A 21,806-nucleotide genomic window follows, 5' to 3' on the forward strand; every position below is an offset into this window, starting at 1 on the left:
AGATAATGTCTGAGCCATTTAGCAAAGTACCTAGTGTGTGTTTATTAAGTGGTAGCTCCTTCCACCCTTACTCTGCAAAATTTCTTGAGCACAGCAGCATCCAGCATCATGCTGTGCACTAGGGGTACAATGATGAGCAAAACCAGATGTGGTGTCCAGCACTGTTCATTGCTGGTCCTTGAGTGAAGCTGGGTCTTGGTGTTGAGATGGAGATCTCTAGGAGATTTCCGCCGTTTGATATTACGTGGAGCTGGGAGGTCTCTTGTGGACCAGTGTCCTGAGGTTGGTTCTCCCACCTCAGAGACACAGCCTTGACACCTGGCTGGAGTGCCAAGAGCCTTGAATCCACACGGCTCAAAATAAAAGGGAGAAAAAAATAGAAAGGAAAGGAAGGAAGGAAGGAAGGAGGAAGGGAGGGAAGGAAGGAAGGAAAAAAGGAAGGAAGAAAGGAAGGAAGAAAGGAAGGAAAACACACTATTGTAAAACAATTATACTCCAATAAAGATGTTAAAAAAAAAAAGAATAAAAAAAAAAAAGAGAGGAAGGAAGGGAGGAAGGAAGGAAGGAGGGAAGTAGGAAAGAAAGGAGGGAAGAAAGGAAGAAAGAAAGGGAGAAGACAAAATAAAGTAGAATAATATATAGTTATTAAAATAAAAAATAATTATTAAGAAGAAAAATTTCTATTAAAGAAAAAAAAAAACCAAAAAAAAAAAAAAAAAAGGGTTGGTCTGAAATTAGAACACTCCATAACACCACACACAAAAATAAACTCAAAATGGGTTAAAGACCTAAAGGTAAGGCCAGACACTATCAAACTCTTAGAGGAAAACATAGGCAGAACACTCTATGACATAAATCACAGCAAGATCCTTTTTGACCCATCTCCTAGAGAAATGGAAATAAAAGCAAATGGGACCTAATGAAACTTAAAAGCTTTTACACAGCAAAGGATACCATAAACAAGACCAAAAGACAGCCCTCAGAATGGGAGAAAATATTTGCAAATGAAGCAACTGACAAAGGATTAATATCCAAAATTTATAAGCAACTCAGGCAGCTCAATAACAAAAAAACAAACAACCCAATCCAAAAATGGGCAGAAGAACTAAATAGACATTTCTCCAAAGAAGATATACAGATTGCCAACAAACACATGAAAGAATGCTCAACATCATTAATCATTAGAGAAATGCAAATCAAAACTACAATGAGATATCATCTCACACCAGTCAGATTGGCCATCATCAAAAACTCTAGAAACAATAAATGCTGGAGAGGGTGTGGAGAAAAGGGAACACTCTTGCACTGCTGGTGGGAATGTAAATTGATACAGCCACTATGGAGAACAGTATGGAGATTCCTTAAAAAACTACAAATAGAACTACCATATGACCCTGCTATCCCACTGCTAGGCATATACCCTGAGAAAACCATAATTCAAAAAGAGTCATGTACCAAAACGTTAATTGCAGCTCTATTTACGATAGCCAGGACATGGAAGCAATCTAAGTGTCCATCAACAGATGAATGGATAAAGAAGATGTGGCACATATATACAATGGAATATTACTCAGCCATAAAAAGAAATGAAACTGAGTTATTTGTAATGAGGTGGATAGACCTGGAGTCTGTCATACAGAGTGAAGTAAGTCAGAAGGAGAAAAACAAATACCGTATGCTAACACATATATATGGAATCTAAGAAAAAAAAAGTCATGAAGAGATTAGTGGTAGGACGGGAATAAAACACAGACCTACTAGAGCATGGACTTGAGGATATGGGGAGGGGGAAGGGTAAGCTATGACAATGTGAGAGAGTGGCAGGGACATATACACACTACCAAATGTAAATTAGATAGCTAGTGGGAAGCTGCCGCATAGCACAGGGAGTTCACCTCTGTACTTAGTGACCACCTAGAGGGGTGGGATAGGGAGGGTTGGAGGAAGGGTAATGCAAGAGGGAAGAGATATGGGAACATATGTATATGTATAACTGATTCACTTTGTTGTAAAGGAGAAACTAACACACTATTGTAAAACAGTTATACTCAAATAAAGATGTTAAAAAAAAAAATCCAGATGTGGTCCCTAAAATGGAAGTCTAGCTGTCCTCGATAGAGTTCCCCTTCAGAGAACTAAACATAGGGGATCTTGATTCCAAACCTAGAATCTACAAGGGCAGAACAGTTTCTGACAACTGACACCAAGTAGGGGATGATGGTTAAGTATGAGTACAGTAACAAAATGCCATGGCCCAGGACTGAAAAGGATGTGTGGATGGCAGCTTCCAGTTGGATGCCGAGCTCAAACTATGTCAGCTAGCTGACTTTTTGCATGTGAAAGCAAAAGCACAAACCGTAATGAATTGGATCTCTCTGGATGCCAGGACATTCTTCATTTGGCCCATGTTCATTCATAGAGCCAAAGCTGGTTGTGAATCCTTCCTGGCATTGTGCTTTCCTCTGATTTCTGGGTACTAACTACACCCTTTGGGGCTACAGAAGGCATGGGGCCAATTTGCATAATCCACACCCTGTTGTGTCTTACTATTCAAATAGGGAACATTTCTACAGCAGAGTAACCAACCCCCTCCCTTCCATGTAGGCTCAACTATCTTAATAGTCAAATGCCTCTGTCTCTAGAGAATTCTCTATTCTTTCATTTCTATTCTTCTAACTCTTCCTTATAATCATCCTCATTGTATCACTTCTCTCAGTTTTTCCCCCCCTCATTCTCTTCAATACATTGCTCTCCCCTGTGTCTCCTTATTCTCCTGTGATTACTGCTCTGACAACTGTGTCCACTGCCTATCCCTTCCTTCTTTCAATCATGGATCATTTACCACTCTTCACCCCTCCCTTGATGAGTGTTGAGAGGTGGGGATGAGAAGCGGTTTCCACTTTTGGACAGAAAAGTTGTCAAACACCAAAGGGTCTCTCAGGTGGGATGTGACACCAAGAAACAAAAACTTCAAAGGATCTAGAGAGAGACATGGCTGGAAATATAAAAAGAACCTCATCACAAGTATTTTTTCTAGAGTTCTTGTGTTTCTTTCTCTCTTCCTTTTTTTAGCATGTCTATACAGAACGTGATGTACAAAAAAAGTAGGGAAAGGAAAAACAGGAAGAGGTGAGTATGGTCTTAGGATAAAAAAAAAAGAATGAAAACATTAAATGTACTGTAAGAACAGAAACTTGTTACAGTATTTGAAGTTAGCATAGGAAACTTCAAATGGCATCATTGATTTGCTCTCCTTTTTTCTTTTATTTTTAGAGGTAGAAGTTCATAGCTGGCTTTTTATCACCCTCTTCACCTGCCTTTCCAACCACAGAGTCAACAAACACACACATACATACATATATACCCTACAAGACAAGTGCCACTTCTTTGCTTTTCATTCATCTGTCTATGTGTTTATATTTATAGCCAATGTGTTTACAATCACTTATGAAATATTCGAATTTAGGTGAGTAAAGAGAATGTCAACCCTGTTTAAAACCCATGTTCCCTTCTGTAAAAGGATGATCTACACAGACGTTATAAGACTCTTCTCAGAATAGTGGAGAAAAAGTGCTTCATCCATTTCCTAATATATAAGAATCCTTGGAATTCTGCTTTAAAGTCATAAAACACTCAAATTTAACAAGTTTTCTAAATCTCATTTCCTGTATCTCAGATAAAGGAAAAGAAAGACAGATATCATAATGATAATTAGAGTAGCAGTCTTTTTTTTTTTTTTTTTTTTTAATTCCAAATAGGGTATTGGATGCCATACCCTGGAGAATTTTCAAGAATAAGCCTGCTGTGTTTAGTGAGCAAATATTTGGGTGTTAGTGAATTGACATGTTGTTTCCTAAAAGTTAGAGTGAATGGTTATATGCAAATAAATAGCTGTTTGTATGTATGAGTGTGGTTGGGAGGAGGAGGCAGCATTGGGAGATAGAGAGAGAGAAAGAAGGAGAGAATGGGAGAAAGAGAGAGAGAGACACAAAGGAAAGGTATTTCATTTCAAATGGCTGCTTGCTTCCAGACGCCTAGTTAACCTTGGAAATCTAAATAAATCCACATCCTGGATGTGAACTCTACAGGTTTTACCAAAGCACGGTCCTCTGAAGGCACTGTACCCAGAAGGTGGCACCTGGCATACTTTAATTGGCGTTATTCCTGGCTGATTTGCCTCTACATCAGGGAACACAGAAGAGAACACTTTCCTCTTGCCACTAGCTCGAGGCCCTTCTTTCTGACTTATGAAGAAATATTAAAAGAACTAATATGTAGAACTTGAGTAAACAGTGGCTAAGAGGCGATATGTTAATTATGTGAAGAGTTTGAAACGTGCATACACTGAGGAGGATGAGAAATTATTGAGCTGAATATTACCAGGAGACACAAAAGCACAGTAAGCAAAGGGAGATTTAAACTAAACACTAGATCCCAGAATAAATATAACACTCGGCAACGTGAGCAAGCTTGTGGAAACAGGTTGAGATGTTTAAAATACCAAAATATTGAAATTTGCATTTCAGGTAAACATTTAAACAAGGGCAGAAAATAACAGATAGGAACAAAAGAAGGGCCCACGTTAGCCATACGGCTTTATGCCACCAGAGAATTTACCAGCACGTTGAATGTCAGATTCTGGCCTAAGAGTCTTCTCTTAAGAGAGTATAGGGAGATGGCGACAGGACCCCTGGGTTGAGAACAGCTAGTCAGAGGGAACTGAAAGAATGGAGAACAGGTGCCCCGATGTAGACAGATACATGGGGGCCAAGGGAGAGGAGCAAGAGGACCTGAATGCATTTCGAAATTCTGCGACTCAAGATTAACGTGGTGGGGCTTCCCTGGTGGCGTAGTGGTTGAGAGTCCGCCTGCCGATGCAGGAGACACGGGTTCGTGCCCTGGTCCGGGAGGATCCCACATGCCGCGGAGCGGCTAGGCCGGTGAGCCATGGCCGCTGCGCCTGCGCGTCCGGAGCCTGTCCTCCGCAGCGGGAGAGGCCACAGCAGTGAGAGGCCCGCGTACCGCAATAAAAAAAAAAAAAAAAAAAAAAAAGATTAATGTGGTGTATTCCATGCCTTGAAACAAGAAACTGCAGTTGATCAGATGAAAGGAATGGCGTTGTGCCCATTTCTACCTGGGGCTCTGCTGGTGTCTGTACACCTTCTCCTGGAATAATAAATCTGCCTAGCAGATACATTCTCAGGACATGGCCAGAGATGCCCCGCCTAGCATTTCCACAGCAGAGTACTCAGCACACCCGTCCTTCCCCAGTAAAAGAGTATTTTGTTAGGATCTTTAAAAGGGAGTGGATTTATATGCCAACTTCTATTACAGAAAGAACAGAAGGTACAGAAAGTACCTTTCAATACTTGGTTCTCTTAAGCTAGACGATGTGTTGAATCTGACTCTAGTTTTTGCTTGTGTTTCTTAATTCAGTTCAGCTAACTCAACAAACATTGTCTGAGTAATGAATCTGTGCCAAACCCTGTGCTGTGCATGGGGATATTGCAAGACACAGTCCCCGAGGAATTTATAGTCTGGTTCTTTGACTTTCTAGCAACACAAAAGTATCCCTTTCCTCTCAAATCACTGTAGATTAATGAGAAATGCTCGAGTGAACCAGGAGAGATAATGTGTTGTGAGTAAAGTCTCCAGTGGGTGCAAGAAAAATAGACTAGCTTCTTGGCACTTCTTGTGCCAGGATAAGAGTTTCAAATGAAGGGTCCAAGAGATAAAGGAAGAATGACAAGGGTCCATAGGTATTGTTTAATATTTTAAATTTTTGTCAAGATCGTTAGATGAGGGAAGACCATCTAGTTTCTTGTACCTATATTTGGTTTGCATCTTGAAATTCCCCTGCTTTAGTGAACCAACTGGGCACATTGTATGCTGGAGATAAAGGTGGCCATCAAAGTGCAGGAGAGCTAGCATGGAAGAAACAAAAATGACCTTTCTCCCTTATGGGTGGGGCATTTAATGGAAAACTCCCCCTTCATCCTCATGTAGTATTGGGGGAAATTCTTCCTAGAGACATGAGATTGAAAATTCATCCCACGAAGATTTGTTTTATTATCTGCTTATCGGGAAAAAATGAGACGATGAATACCTACATTGGTATTCATGTAAGAATATGAGGTCCCAAACCCAATAAATATTACTTTATTTTCTCTAGTTCATCTCAGTGTCTATTCTCACAGGTGCCAGCTTCCCAAATGGGTAGGGCCTTGGTCGTTGCTAAAAATTGTTATTCCCAGGCCTGGAACTGGTTTATACCTTTCAGAAATTCAAAATGCAAGGTAGGGATCCATCACCCAGCATTTCTAGGTATTTCATGGGAAGTGAAAAGAATTCAGTGTTATTAGCCATCTCGAAGAAGACCATACTCCTTCTCCCTTTCTTCTACTAACAACGCTGTACCTACCTAGGAATAAAGTTGATGGATGCAGGAGCAGGGCAGGGCAGAAATCCTAAACCATTCTGAACTCATCTTTTACTCTTTTTTATCATAATCCACCATTATTCTCAAAATCAATAATGCTGTCTTACTGTAAATCCCACCTTTGCACTCCAGATTTTTAATGAGCTTTATCCTATTTTGGCCTGCAGTTGTCAATGTTGCCATTTGTCTTCAGGGTATTTATATTTAACTAGAAGATTCTTAGCATCACTTAGTTGGCATGACTCTCAGTTCAGAGTTGCAAGTATACTGGAAAGATCTTTTATTCTCCTCCAAGTCCAAATTCTTCCCAGCTAACCCAGTAAAGTGGACTATTACCCTTTCTAAGATTTCTGTTTTCTTTCCTACCACATTCTACTTCTGTGGCATGAGAAGTTAGGTTTGACTACTCGCATGAGTGTGGAGAAGAAAAAAGGTGAAAACACAGGCAGGAAATAAGATGACCTATTATAAATAATATGCAGCTATACCCTTACAAACTAATTCTAAATAATTTTCAGTAGAAGCATGTGCCAGATAATATGCAGGACTCCAAACCAAATAATTATAACTATTGCCTTTTTGTTGTTGGGATTTCAGAATTTCCTCAAACTAGTGTTAGTGACAATTAACAGAAGACTTGAAGCTTGGAGTATTCCTGACAGTTGCATTACAGAATGTTATCAAAGAGGCCCTAGGTTCTGTTGGGAGCCTAGTTAACAGGCTGAGCTGACATATTTAGGCAGTGAATTTGTCTCTGTGCTAGCTGGCTGTTATGTTGATTTGGCCATCAGGCAATTTCCAGAAAAGGAAAACAGCTTGTGGCATGCAAACAGAGCTATTAATTGGTACCATTTAGTGTAGGATGACCAGGAGCAAGTTTTCTTCATGGTGGCAGGACTGTGTTATTTAGCACCCTTCCAGCTGCTCTGTCCTAACTCAACAGCAGTGGGGTTTGTAACTTGAGGGTGAGGGAAGTTGACTTTAGCTGATGTCTATAGGCCTTTCTGGCCAAGCTCTTCCCTGCTCAGTCCCCTTTCCTCTTCACTTTCTCTTTCCCTTTTTTCTCCCCCCGACTCTCCACCTCCATGCCTCCATTTCCTCTCTCTCTCTCTCTCTCTCTCTCTCTCTCTCTCTCTCTCTCCAGAAATTAAAGTCTTTTAATCAGGGGAATTAAACAAGCCTGCCTATCTTGACATTTCTTTATGAAAATGGAGACATTTTTGTGCAACTTTTTAAAAAGGACCTCCAGACCCCTAATCCCAAGTGGTTAAGCCAATCATATTTAGCTACCTAGCCTTCCACTCCCACGTGACAAAATGCGCCATCAGCAACACAATCTCTTGGATCAGGTCCAAGGCCTGAAAGTCTCATTGATGATGTAGTTTGACACTGAACAAGGAAACCATAACTATAAGACAGGGTTTTGAACATGACCTTCGTGAACAGAATTCCACATAATCTGGGGGAGAAGAGTGACAGTTTCTTGAAGGGAAGCCAAGTGTCCTAATAACAACTTTAGTTGAAAGAGTGCTTTGAAGCATGGTCTAATCGATGATTCAGCACTTCAATGGCTGCCCTTCTGAGCCCTTTACAACTTGCATGCCCCTCGCTGCGACTCCCACTTTGCTCTAAACCTTTAGCCAGTGACTGATGAGCGTGATGTATAAACACTCCAGCTTCTTGATTCTTGGTCAGCACAGCACTGAAGTGGGACCTGTGCTGTGCCCAGAGCTCCCTGAGGGATTGAGCTGAGTTGCCATCTGTGAGATGAGACCTGGTGTTGCACCCCAGCTTGGCTCCTTTCTCTGCCAGATCCCATTTTCCCACTCCCCTACCAGTTTTTCCTGAGAACATTTCCTTCCTTAATCATTTTCAAATGACTTTTTGTCTTGGAGTCTGCTTCTATAGAACCTGACCTCAGACAAAGAACATTGTCAAATTATTGAAAAGCCATGTGGATTTATTGCTTCTAAAAAGAAAAGAAGAGGTGATCTCCTGAATATTTTAAACTTAAAAAAAATCATGCAAACCTCTGTTTTACAGGAAGAGAATTCGAAGGAGAAGAAGAATATCTGGAGATTCTCGGCATCACCAGGGAGCAGTCAGGCAAATATGAGTGCAAAGCTGCCAATGAGGTCTCCTCGGCGGATGTCAAACAAGTCAAGGTCACTGTGAACTGTGAGTATGGCAGGAGCCAGCAGGTGCCATGTGCCCAGGGCCCACCTCCATCTCCAGCGAGCTCTAAAGAGCCTATATCAAAAGAACATTGCATTTCAAGCAGATGCTCCTCTAGTCAGGGATGCACATTTGTACATTGGACATATCCAAGGGCAGGACTTGGCCTCTGAATTTGATAAATCAACTGTACCAACTCTAAATATAACCTATAATGCATTCAACAATACACTCTGTCTTTTACTTAGACTACAGAATTAAGAAAACATGATCAGACAGCACTAGCACTTTAGGCAACCACTCTTCTAGTCTTTGTGGAGACCAAGGTCATACCACTTTGGAAAAAAAAAAAAACAATTCATAACTGCTATAACTGGAATTTCCACCTTAATGTATTGTTTGTCAGAAGAGAATAATTCAAGACCATATTTTATCCTCTGCTATTGAACTAATTGGCCTTGGAAACAAATTTAAGCCACTGTGGTCAGATACCACGTGTCCCTGGTGGCTACGAGGGATACCTGATAAGTTAATATTGGTTATCTATTTGTCCCAAAGTATGGGCATTAGAAAGGAAGATTTCACTAAGATACATAGGTAAGTGGGCAAACTTTGAACTTCTCAGATGAAAGGATCCTTAGATGTAGTTCAAAAGGATGGGGGCGGGGGCAGATCCATATGATGTGTCACCCAGCAAAGGAATAAAGAGAATTCATTTACCCTGTTCAGTGAGGAGTGACTGTCCACATCATTCAAATTCAAGTTTCACATCACATAATTGTGGCTAGTGACAGGGATAAAAGGATTTCCTGACAGGTCTTCCTTCCTGTGTGTTTAACACAAATACACACTCCACACATATACATATACACACCTATGCACATATAACATACATACACACATGCACATACATCTTAACCCATATTTGAAAATATGCTTTGGATGGTGGTAAGTTACTTTCCATTATCTTAAGCCTTCCATGCAGTTAAACTGTGTGCCAGTGATACTGTATAAAGCCCCTAGCAAGGTAGATATAATTGACTCCATTTTAAAGTTTGAAACACTAGAGCCCTAGGAGGTATAATTGCCTTTCCAAAGTGACACAGAAAGCAAGAGTAAGAAAAAGGATGCAGACTCCAGCCTGTTTGATTCTAAAGCCCATGCCCTCAGGAGAAAGAGAAAGAGAAAGAGAAATTTTCAATTCTTAGAACCTACTATGTGCAGCACTGATTAAGGGATTTACATTTGTCATTTAATCCTCACAGTAAACTCATGAGATCATGTTTAGTCTGACTTTAAAAATTTGGAAACTGAGGCACAAAGAGCTGAGGAAACTTGCCTTAAATGACCCGGTCAATGCTGGACTGCACTATTTCCTGTGGCCTTGCTCCAGCCTGGCAGCCTTCTGAAACAGAAAGCAAAATCCCCTTCACACCCGACCTAGAAGAACCTAACAGATAGGATTCTGCTGTAGCATTTGTGGCACTCATTTCCAAGAACAGGGGATGTGTTTGATGAGATCCGAAGTTCTTTTATCCTGAAGTGCGATTTTTTAAGTAATAGAGTTTTGAAATGCCAGTATTACTATTCTTTTCCAGTTCTGGGTATGTTTTAAAGACACGTTAATGATCCCAGTGTTATAAAATGCTTTAGGACCTTTTTTTCACATGAAAGGCAAATTTCTCTCGGTGTTTATATAAGTTTATAATTAGGTTAGTTAGCTTTTTATATGTACACACAGCCATGCCATCATCTACCACCTCTTCTCTTACTTTCGGAGTTAAGATTTTGTTTTCTCTTAATCGACCTGCATCTTCATTAGATTTCTGAAAGTCCAATCATGGAGTACATAGAAAATATTTATGCTTCCATTGTGTGAAACATCAAAGTGGTCTGCATTGCAGATGGTTCCCAAGATCAAAGCCAGCTGCCTGGGTCCTATTATTATTAGCACAATTATTCTGACATTGTTCCTTCTTGACTGTCCCCAAAGTGTAACTTAGAACAGAAGAAAATACTGATAATTTTCAAGAAAAACCTTTTATAAAAATGTGAGCTTTTCCTAGCAATGAGTAAACCACAGAAGAATATGGACAGAGACTCAAGATTCTAAAATGACATGTCATAACAAATTACATAGAAAACTATAATGAGCTTAGTCAGCCAGTCTGTCCTAACCAGCAGCATCTAGCACATACCTGACCTTGTAAAAATTGCTCAGTAAATGTTTACTGAATGAATAGGTGAAAGAGTAACAGATAAACTCTGCTCTTGTAACATTTCTCCAAACTTCTCAAATTGATATATGCCACAAATCAGGAAGCATGTTCTAAATCAATGTCCTTTGGAATCACCTTTTTATCAACACTTCATAAGCTTTGTTTCTATTATATTAAAACAACTAGCCATTGCACCTGTTGTCCTATTCAAACAATTCACCCTACTTAAATGTAGTTGTATTAAGTAGATGAAGTCTCCAAGATTAAATTATAGAACCAGGTCTGGATAGCAAAACTCATGCAAACTGAGAAATTTCCAGTTTGTCACTTCATATAAGCCTGCCTACTATGAAAATGCCCCATTATTTAAGCTGATTCCTCTCCTTTTCAAGACACAAGTTTTCGAATTAGGTCAAGGGATCAGGATGCTAAGATAATTAATGGCTGAATATCATAATGGAACAGATCCACAATACCACTAAAAAAAAAAAAAAAAATCCCAGTGCTGGTGATTTTCTCCTGCTAGCATCTCATTGATTCATTTACTCAATTGCCAACAGATATTTGTCCCAGGGCACTGAGAAGCTAGAGCAGTAAACAAGAGAGACAGAACAGTTCTTCCTGTTTAGCTCATAAGCTGGATTCTATAGTCTCTCCTTTTTATTTCTCTTGGGTAATCCTTCTCCACAGTTGGTCTACAGCACTGTGAATAGCCATTTGACATGAAAAATCTATTTTCTAAGTGGTAGGATGTCCTGGCGCTTACAGAAGCTAAATTATTGACCTGAAATCTCTTCAACTAAATAAGGTTAGTAAAATTTTGTACAATAGGCAGGACTTCTGTTTTCTTGTATCTTACAGGATAGTTGCTAATTTCTTCCAGATTCCAGCCCTAGGGACAACTGTCCTTTCATTTATAGGTTCTAGGTGTAATCCCTCAATTTCAGTTCTCACAGTGCATTAATAGTAGCTACTTATGGTTTTGTCTCATTCTAATGCCCAGTATCCCAAGGATAATGTCTAGTGCATAGTAAGTGTTCAGTTAATGAGGACTTAATTTTATTTGGACTCTTCTTATACTGGATGCTTTTCCTATTCCTGGAGAAATTCTTCTCAAAATCTGCCCCCAGCTCTCAAGCCTGCCCCCAAACCCCACTGACCAGCTAATATTCCTGCCAGCTTTCCCACAGCTCTCTCTCCAACTAGGTTCACATTATCATGCTTTATTACTTTTTTTTCCTCTTCTCAACTCCCTTTCAACTCAGCTCTGCCTCTACTCTGGTGTCCAGAGCTAACTAACCCAACATATATGCTGGGGGACATGGGACTCTGGCATTTCTAAACCTTGCCCTTACATTTGATAGCCATTTATTTAGAGGAAGCAGAGGTTACCTACCATAGATTCCACAGTTGGGACTGGAGACATCTGTCATATCCAGATAATATAACTGTATTTTAACTGGACTCTTCAATACTTTGATTCCAAAATTACCTAAAATCACCTTGAGGAAAATAATGGCTCAATTTGGAACCAAACTGGCTACGTTCTCTAACTATTCATGACTACACCTCTCCATTCTCCATACCAACCTTTACTTTACTCTGACATCTTTATTGATGATATCAATAAAGACACATGCTAATGTTTATGAATCTATTATGGGATCATCAGAGGAACTATTCAGTAAGAATCCAGAGTACTGCGACTTGCTACTATAGCTTTGCAATGTGTACAAGAACCATCATTTTCTGAGTATCTCCAGAGTACCAAGACTCTATTAGAAATTTTGTATGATTCACCGTAATCATTACACCAACAGTGGCCAACCAAGGAAAGAGGCATATGGGACCTGGCCTTCCCTAGTAGGAGGAGTATTTACTTTATCACTGGCATTGTTTGGTATGTTTGATTTAGTATTGCTGGTACATGGTGATTTTTTTTTTAAAAAGACAACTTTTAGATAGTTTTATTATTGTTTTTAAATTCTCTGGATACAATGCCTTTCTTATTGCCTGTGTTGTCAGCCTCCACCCTGTCGGTCCACCATCACACACTAACCCAGGAGATAATCAAATCATCTCCATGCAGAGGACTAAAACAAAGCTCAGAGAATGTAAGCATTCTCTGCCACAAAATCAAAGAACCTGTGAGTGGTAGAGTTGAAACTCTGCCCAGGTCTAATTCCAAAGCCCTCTTTCCTTCCAAGATACCGTGTGAGTAAGAGTAATAAAAATAATAAATGTAATCGCTTCAGGTGTTAAATGTGCTCTGATATATGAGATTTCATTTGATCTTTACATCAAACCTGTGAGACAGGTAGGCAGGTCTTATCACCTACATTCAAAGGTGAGGGACTCCAAGAAGTTAACATGTCACCTTCAAGAGGTGATAACCTAAGTGGCACAGGCAGAAATTGAGCCCACATCTCCTGATTTCTAATGTAGATTCATATCCACTATGCCAGTGCATGTTGTGCCATTTTGGGTACCTTTTAATAGCAGAAATATGTAACATTTGCCTTTTAAGCTACCAGCATACTCCCTTAAATGTTGTTTTTCCTTATTAGGAATTCATTTCTCTCTAAAGGAACTCACTCAAGTGGAAACACAGGGAGATTCAGAGCATGGGCTTCAGAACGTGGGTTCCAATATAGATTCCGTCAAATGCTGGCTATGTGAATTTGCAGTTTACTAACCCTCTGCAAATCTGTCTTATTCATAATATAGGGTTAATAATCCTTGCTTCCTAGGCCTACCATTTGGATGAAAAGAATAAATAAAGCCTAGTAGAGTGCTGACACATGCATGGTAAATGTCTCTATATTGAATCTTTTATTAAGAATTTTTTCCTTTATACTATTATTCCAAACATTAGGAAGATTAAATGAATGATATTCTGTTTACTAGGCCACTGTCATTGTTATCCTATTCACTCTAATTGAAAGAGTCTTATTATTGGTGATATAAGAAGAAAGCCCTTAATATTTTCAGAACCCAGAATTTTAAAGTAATAAGACCTGGAAGAGTCCTCTGACAATTGTAAGCTATTGCAAAGTCACGTAAAGAATAACAATGGACCTCTGTGCAGCATTTTTATTAAGCCATATTTTAATTATAACCATATTTTGAGCACGGACATCTATTATTTTAACTCTACCAGGCATGCCACAATACGATTTGTAATAACTTTTCTTAGCCTCACCTATGCAGAATTCATTACAAATGAATTTTGAAATGTTCATTCCAATAAGCTGTGGAACAGACCTGCACCACTGTGTCATTTGAGAAATACTGGAAATAACGAACTCTTCATACATTTATCATTATCTGTGACTATACCTTGGTACGAGAAACTTCCCAGATTTTCAAGGAGAGGAGCAAGTGTTTGGCCTTTGTAATTGACCAGTGTCATCCTGCCCCAAGATCAATGCATTTGAAAGTGTTCAACCCTAGTCCACTGTCATCCTTTCCATGCTGTCATCTTGGAGTCACTAATAAATAGTACTACTTAGCTATTCAGGTTCTGAACCAAATGAGAAATAAGTAAAGGAGACATACATGAGGCCAGGTTGCCCCCATTGTTAGAAATCAAGATTGTTAGAGGCAGCAGCTTAGTGTGGCCAACCTACCTTCCCAATCATGGCAGCCCTGGACTGGGGCTGGCCTGCCCACATGAGGGCAGGAAGGAAAGAGCCAACGTAAGACATCAGTGTGGAGAAGCACAGGAGAACCTCTGCTCCCCATCAGAAGTTTGGTCCCAGGAGGAAGAAAGGGGAGAGATGAAGCAAACAAATCGAGTTTGCTCTTCCCTAATTTTTCAGCTAGAAAAATCACCCCCTGGGTTCCAGAGCAAGGAAATTTAATAAATAAGCTCCCACCACATAAAAGGAAACATCTAGAGTGAGGAAGAGCTCGCCCATAAAACTGTACAGCCGGGACTTGTGTTCCTGGTCCCATGGTGGAAGGGCTAGAAGACCTCCACCATGGATTATTATTATTATTTTTTTTTATTTTTATTTTATTTTTGTGGTACGCGGGCCTCTCACTGTCGTGGCCTCTCCCGTTGCGGAGCACAGGCTCCGGATGCGCAGGCTCAGCAGCCATGGCTCACGGGCCCAGCCGCTCCGCGGCATGTGGGATCCTCCCGGACCGGGGCACGAACCTGTGTGCCTTGCGTCGGCAGGCGGACCCTCAACCACTGCGCCACCAGGGAAGCCCCACCATGGATTATTATGTTGAGGTTCCCCAACTATGAGCCCCAGAGGTGGAGATGATGGAAAATGTGAAGTCTGACCCAGATCGGACCTGGTTTAGCAAAGTGGTAGTTATCATTAACGATTTGTCAGTCTTAAGCATGCAGCTCCTGAAACTCACAAACACTGTTTAAAACTCATTTTACGAATTGAACAAACCAATTGAATCACAAGCAAGATCATCTCTCCGGCCAACGTGCCACAGATTGTACAGTCATTAGCAGTTTAAGAGCCTAGCCTAATACAGTGAAGAGGTGAAGACGGGAAACTAACATTTATTCAGTGGATGACATCACTTAGATGCCCACGCTGGAAACATGGGTGTTATCCTTGACACTCCTCCTTCTTTCCCTCACTGTTCACATCTAATCTTGTCGATTCTGGGGCTCATATCTCTCAATCTCAAATCCGTACATTCCCTTCCAGCCCCTTTTTCAAAGACCTGACCTAGTGCAGGCTATCTCTGGGTTCCTTCAGCAATCTCCAAATGGACCTCTCTGACTCTGGTTCCAGCATTTTATAGATGAGGAAATTGAGACAGTGTGATTCTAGACAAAGTACTGAGCTCTCTAATGATGAAGGATAGTGAAAGACATAGACGGATTTGAGCTCAGGTCTATCAAACTTTAAATCCTAGTTCTTAACCTCTACTCCATACCCCATCTCTATACAAATATCTCCCCCATCCACACCACTACCACTAATCATTGCATTAGCCATTGAACTAATGTGCTCTAACAATCTATATAACCAATCATAGAATGAAAGGATTTTAAATGGAAACTTGGTGATCATTTTAAGCTAACTTCTTCTTTTAAAGGATGAGAAAGAAAAAGCTCAAACTGGTACAGACACTTGTCCAGGCTACAGTTCTGGTTAATAGTCAAAATCAGACCTATGGTGTGCTGTTTCTGACTTCTAATCCTGACTCCCAACCCATATATTAGATACATGAGTTACAATTTTGAATTTAGCAATTTAAGGGTTAAGGGCTAAAGGAATTATGGGTTTAAAAATACACGTGGGTCCTAATGTTACCAACTGCCCATTTGTGAAGAATGGGCCGTTTTGACTAGAATTAGTTTGGTGTGGGTTTTTTTTGTGGGGGGTGGCCACGCAGTGAGGCATGCAGGATCTTACTTCCCTGACCAGGGAATGAACCCGTGCCCCATGCAGTGGAAGCACAGAGTCTTACCCACTGGACTGCCAGGGAAGTCCCCTAGAACTGGTATTTTTTAAGTTGGAAGGGATGCTATATAGATCGTTAATGTGTGGTTCCTTCATTTTATAGATAATAAAACCAAGGCTCAGAAAGATAAAGTGTGTAATGGGAAGTCCACACAACCAAACAGAAACTAAATTCCAGCACTCCTAGTTTCCAGTCGAAGGTTCTTTCCACTCATCTTGTTGCCTTTTTCTGTCTAAACAAAAATGAGCAGCTAAGTCTAAAGCAGAACAACCGCCCACTCTGGCACATGTTTACACACGGGCTGGTGGTGTTATCCAAATGTGCGGTAACTCCTCTTCTCTGTGACAGTAATTTAAAGATGTCCAAGCTGATGTGAAAATGAAATGGGGGAGAAAATTGCAGACTAACCTGATGATGCTTTTGTACATCCTTTTTAACTAAGAGGATCCAGGTCTTCTACAGGTAGAAAACTTGGAAAATAGCTTTTGAATATGAAGACAAAAAACCGAAAATAAGTGAGCTGAACCAGGTGCTGAAGAGCAGAGATGTCAATGAATTTTGTATGTTAGAGTTCACTTCACTAATTTACCTAAATAAGCTTTTTCCTTTATAAAATATAAACAGATGGTTTGGGTCTATTTTGTCCATGTACACACAGCCAAGTTGCTGTTTTCTGGCAAATAACCTTTGGACAGAAGTCTTTTTCTCCTTGAGGGTCCATAACCTGCACAAACACAGCATCATCAAGCCAAGAGCTCAAGTTTACCATTGTCGTTCAGTCCTGTGGACCTGTAAACACTTGTTCCACTTTCCATGGGATTGTTTGAAAGAATCATGGCAAATTAGAATGTGTTTCTGAACTCATTTCAAGCCCATTACAGTTTTATAGACTCAGTCCTAAGCAGAAAAAAAATCAAGTGCACAACTGCCAGAGAGAGCAGAAGACTCGTATCCCAGAAAGGTGTTTATGCACCACGATAGACTTCAAACTGCACCCTCACACATAAAAGAAAAATTGACCTGGGTCATAGCACTAAGGAAACACAGAGGAGGGGAAAAAGTATAGCAATCATCTGACATTAGTTTGTTTTCCTGGATTCCTGCAACAATATCAGGCTAAGCCTGGGCTGAGAGGACTTTAGTGCTCTATTATTTTCATCAGATTTCTTACTGCCATCTCCAAAGGTAACAATAATAATAATGATGATAATGATGACGGTGAAAAAGAAAAATGCACAAATTATACACTTAAAATCCCAAGTCCTTTAGTATTACCACTCAATTTATGAAAAGCAATAGAACTATGCAAGCATTATAACCTATGATTGGAATAACGGATGGTCTATTGGAAGAGGGAAAAAGATATCCTAGATTTCATTTCCATAAAGCCCCATTAAGTGTCCTGTTTAAACCAAGTCTACAGTTTCATTAATCTCTTATTTCTATTTAGTTTTCTAGTGATCCATCCCATTCAGCAGATCACACAATTCATGTAAATGGAGCTTTAAGACCATTCCTTTCCTGCCTCTCTGCAATCAAATTGTCCTTTCTAATTCCCTCTCGTGTGGAAATTCTGGAGCACCATCCAAAGTTCATGTAAACTGTGTGTCTGTCCTTCCTACAGATCCTCCCACTATCACGGAATCCAAGAGCAACGAAGCCACCACCGGGCGGAAAGCTTCTCTCAAATGTGAGGCCTCGGCAGTGCCTGCACCTGACTTTGAATGGTACCGAGATGACACCAGGTATGTGCCAAACCTGCTGCACCTCCACTGCTCCGCCAGGTCTCCCCTGCTCAATAAGGGAAACCAGAAGCCCTAATGACAAAGCCAAGCCTGGCTGTAATTAGGTAGGCCTAATCCGATTAGACTCTTTATTTTCCAAGGTTTTTCACCAAGTGCTTTGGGGCTGTAGCTCTCAAACTGAACCCCAGAGCACTCAGGTTACGTGCATAGGGTGAGGCAGGTGATTCAGGGGTAGTATCCACCTGTGTGTCTTTCTCTCCTAGAGCAGAAACCAAAGCCTGATGAAACTCCTCCATTCCTGAGTCTTCTCCATCAATGGACTTTGATTCTGATACTATGGGATTGCATGATTAAAATGAGGAACTGAGCAGTAACAACAAGCTCTACCTACTTCCTTTCTCTCCTTTTTCTCCGATATAATGATGAAAAAGAAATGACTATACCAAATCTTCATTGGTATTTCTCTTTACTCTTCTGTCTTTGAACCCTTAGGATAAACAGTGCCAATGGCCTTGAGATTAAGAGCACGGAGGGCCAGTCCTCCCTGACGGTGACCAACGTCACTGAAGAGCATTATGGCAACTACACCTGCGTGGCTGCCAACAATCTGGGGGTCACCAACGCCAGCCTCGTACTTTTCAGTAAGTATGCCAAAGCAGGGAGCTGCCTGGGAGACCAAGTTGACCGAGTTCTCCTGTGGAAAACTCGAAAATCATTCCCATATCTTTTAAAGGTAAACTTAAAGAAAAATCAGTGTATAGCCACTGAAACAAAAACACAGGTTCACAATCCCTCTGCATAAAATGAGATTTACAGGGGAATACCTCTCCTCTCTATTCCCTGGTGTACTTTTGATAACTGCCTTGTTTTTCTGTTTATGGTTTTAGTTTAGTTGTTCGTTTGTTTGTTTTTCCTGGTTGGTTAAACTGTAAGAATATTCAGAGAACAAAAATCTCTTTGGTGATTGTGTCTTTAAGGAGCAGAGATGGTGTAAGATCGTGGAAAGTGGATGGCACTTAAAAAATGGCAGTGATGGGAGTGATTGAGGGAGAAATATTCAGTGAGGATGGATAAGGGGCTGGGAGAAGGGAGAGGCTGTAAATAGAAAGTGTATTTTTAACAACACAAGAGGAAGAGTGGAATGAATGATTAAAACATAAATATAAAATCTAAGGGAGGAAAAATGTTGCAGAAAGGTTTCCATATGACAGCAGGAAACATTACGTGTCTGATATATTTTTGGAAGAGAGATGGGATGGTGAGAGAGAAGAACAAAGCTTCTTCTTCTGAAGACCAAAGAAGGTCCTCAAGGCAGACTAAGGAAGGACAATTGATTTTAAGTTACTGGTATTAATAAGAAAGCCCACCTTAGAGCCTTTCCCTTGAGCACCGTTTTGTAGTCAGGTACCTGACCCCATGCCTTGTTGGTCTGGCAGCTATGAGCACAGAATCAAATGCCTCCTTGGAAACAGAAGTACGATGATAGGTGAGATCAGGGGAAATGATGACACTTAGAATAGGAAAATGTTTATCAGAATAAGTAAAACAAGCAAAAGTGTTAGCACGTGCTGGGCTAGACCGTTCATTTGGACTAAAAGAGAAAGTCCAACAAATTTATTATTCTTTTGAAATAATAAGCCACTAGGAATTTGTTTTTTGTTGTTGTTGTTTTTCTCCACAGGCTAAATTGGAAAATTTAGAAATACTATGACCAGGATAAATGTCTCCAGCTTGTTTTATTCAGTTTAGATGAGCCTTCAAGAGAAAAGATTTTAGGAGAAAAATCAATTTAAGTGGTAGTTCCCTCAAAATGTAGTATTAAAGCCATTTTACAACTGCTCGAGATCCAACTCCACTTATTTTAAAAAAACACCCCAAACTATTCTAAATTTGGCCTTCAGTTTCTCATTCATAACTCCCGTTGACTTCAGTCTGTAAGTGTGATGGGATACAGCTATGCTACAAATGCTGCATCAATATGAAGTTTAAAATTCATATCCCTGTTTACTTGTCTCCAAAGACCAAGCATCAGTGTTCTTTACTTAAGCTAGACGTCGATATCTCAAAACACTTGAGAAGATATTTATTAAGAAATGTACTTACCTGTTTCATTCCTGACGTTAGGGATTCCATAAATAGGGGGGATATAGCTTCAACTATGAATTTGAGATTCCAACAAATCTAAGGTGAGCTGATTAAGTAGAACAACATACACTTAACAAGAGGTTTTGTAGGGATTGGAAAAGAGAAAATGGGATAATTGGATTAGTTAGAGAAAGTGAGCAACTATAAATTTGCATTAAAGTATGCAAACGTTCTTTTCTTGTTATCCCACCCAGAAAAAGGACTGTGCTAATGATATTTTTCAAATAATAAATACAAAGATACCTATAGACTGAGAGAGAGGATGGGGAAGAAGGATGGAATAGGCTCTATTATAGCCTATTTTTCACAGGTATGAAAGAAAGAAAGACACAGAGAGACAGAGAGAGAAAGGGAGGAAGAGGGGATAAGGAAACATTTGAGGAGGAGACGAAGAGCATGGACTAGGTCAAAGATAATAGAGATACTGCTGGTCTGCTGGTGGTGATGAAAGGTAACCTCCAGCCCTGAAGTACCATGGTCCTATTCACAAAAGTCCACTTAAAGTACTCAACCCAGTAAGATTAAGAAATGTCAAGAATCTTATAGAACTTCTGTTTGTAAACTAAGAATCAAGAAATTGGGCAAGGGGCTTCCCTGGTGGCTCAGTGGTTGAGAATCTGCCTGCTAATGCAGGGGACACGGGTTCGAGCCCTGGTCTGGGAGGATCCCACATGCCGCAGAGCAACTAGGCCCATGAGGCACAACTACTGAGCCTGCGCTCCGCAACAAGAGAGGCCGCGATAGTGAGAGGCCCGGGCACCGCAATGAAGAGTGGCCCCCGCTTGCCGCAACTAGAGAAAGCCCTCGCACAGAAACGAAGACCCAATGCAGCCAAAAATAAATAAATTAATTAATTTTAAAAAAGAAAGAAATTGGGCAAGTATATCATGGTCATATTGTCCTTGATGGTTTCATAGAAGTTACCCTCATTATACCTCTGAGAAGAGTACGGGGCCATGATTAACGAGGTGCTACTTCGGTGGGCCCTCTTCGAGGCAGCCCGCACTGGCACCAGCTCTGCACACCGCAGCAGGCAGAGGAGAGGAAGCACGTGCTGCAGCGTTCGGCTTAGAATTGATTTCCCACCTGATGGGAAAGTTAGGAGGTGTAATACCTACAGAAGAATAGAACACCAAAGGTCAGTGGGCTTTGAGGGGAAAAGAAGCCATTAAAATCGTCAAACATTAGTGAATCTACTGTCCTATTTCTTCGACATTTTAAGGAGGAAGCTCTGCTCCTTGTGTAACAGGAATGGCAATTCCACCACAACTGCCTTGCCACCATGATTTGGGTTTGGGAGATGTGTTGTTACCGCCTTCATAGCTGGATCTTTAAGAATAAGGCTCTATGGTAACCAATTTACACAGGTAAAAGGTGGGGAGGAGAGCACACACAGGGGAGAGGAAGAGGAAAAAAATGAAAAAAAAGAAAAAGAAAGTACGTTTGTGAACAGATTGCCTGTCACTTAGCTTCAAAGTAGATGGGTTTATTGGGGAGACACTGGAAGACACTGCTGGTGGCAGTACTTTTCCACAGAGCAGGGTCAGGAGGGGAGAGATGCCTGGGAGGCGCAGCCGTGGCCAGCACCCGTGACAGAGAGCACTCACTATGCGGGCAGCAGGATGCTCTGCTGACCCAGCC

General features: G+C 40.6%; 1 protein-coding gene across 1 annotated transcript in view; it reads left to right on the plus strand.

Annotated features, from left to right (window-relative positions):
* Positions 1-21,806, plus strand: part of LSAMP (limbic system associated membrane protein) — a 650,290-nt gene that overhangs the window by 596,534 nt on the left and 31,950 nt on the right. Inside the window, exons 4-6 of the mRNA XM_059064609.2 lie at positions 8,483-8,617; positions 17,900-18,020; positions 18,513-18,661. Coding sequence (XP_058920592.1) covers positions 8,483-8,617; positions 17,900-18,020; positions 18,513-18,661 — 405 coding nt within the window. The remainder of the gene's footprint in view (positions 1-8,482; positions 8,618-17,899; positions 18,021-18,512; positions 18,662-21,806) is intronic.

The sequence above is a fragment of the Kogia breviceps genome, chromosome 5 (genome assembly GCF_026419965.1).
Source record: "Kogia breviceps isolate mKogBre1 chromosome 5, mKogBre1 haplotype 1, whole genome shotgun sequence".
Lineage (NCBI taxonomy): Eukaryota > Metazoa > Chordata > Mammalia > Artiodactyla > Physeteridae > Kogia > Kogia breviceps.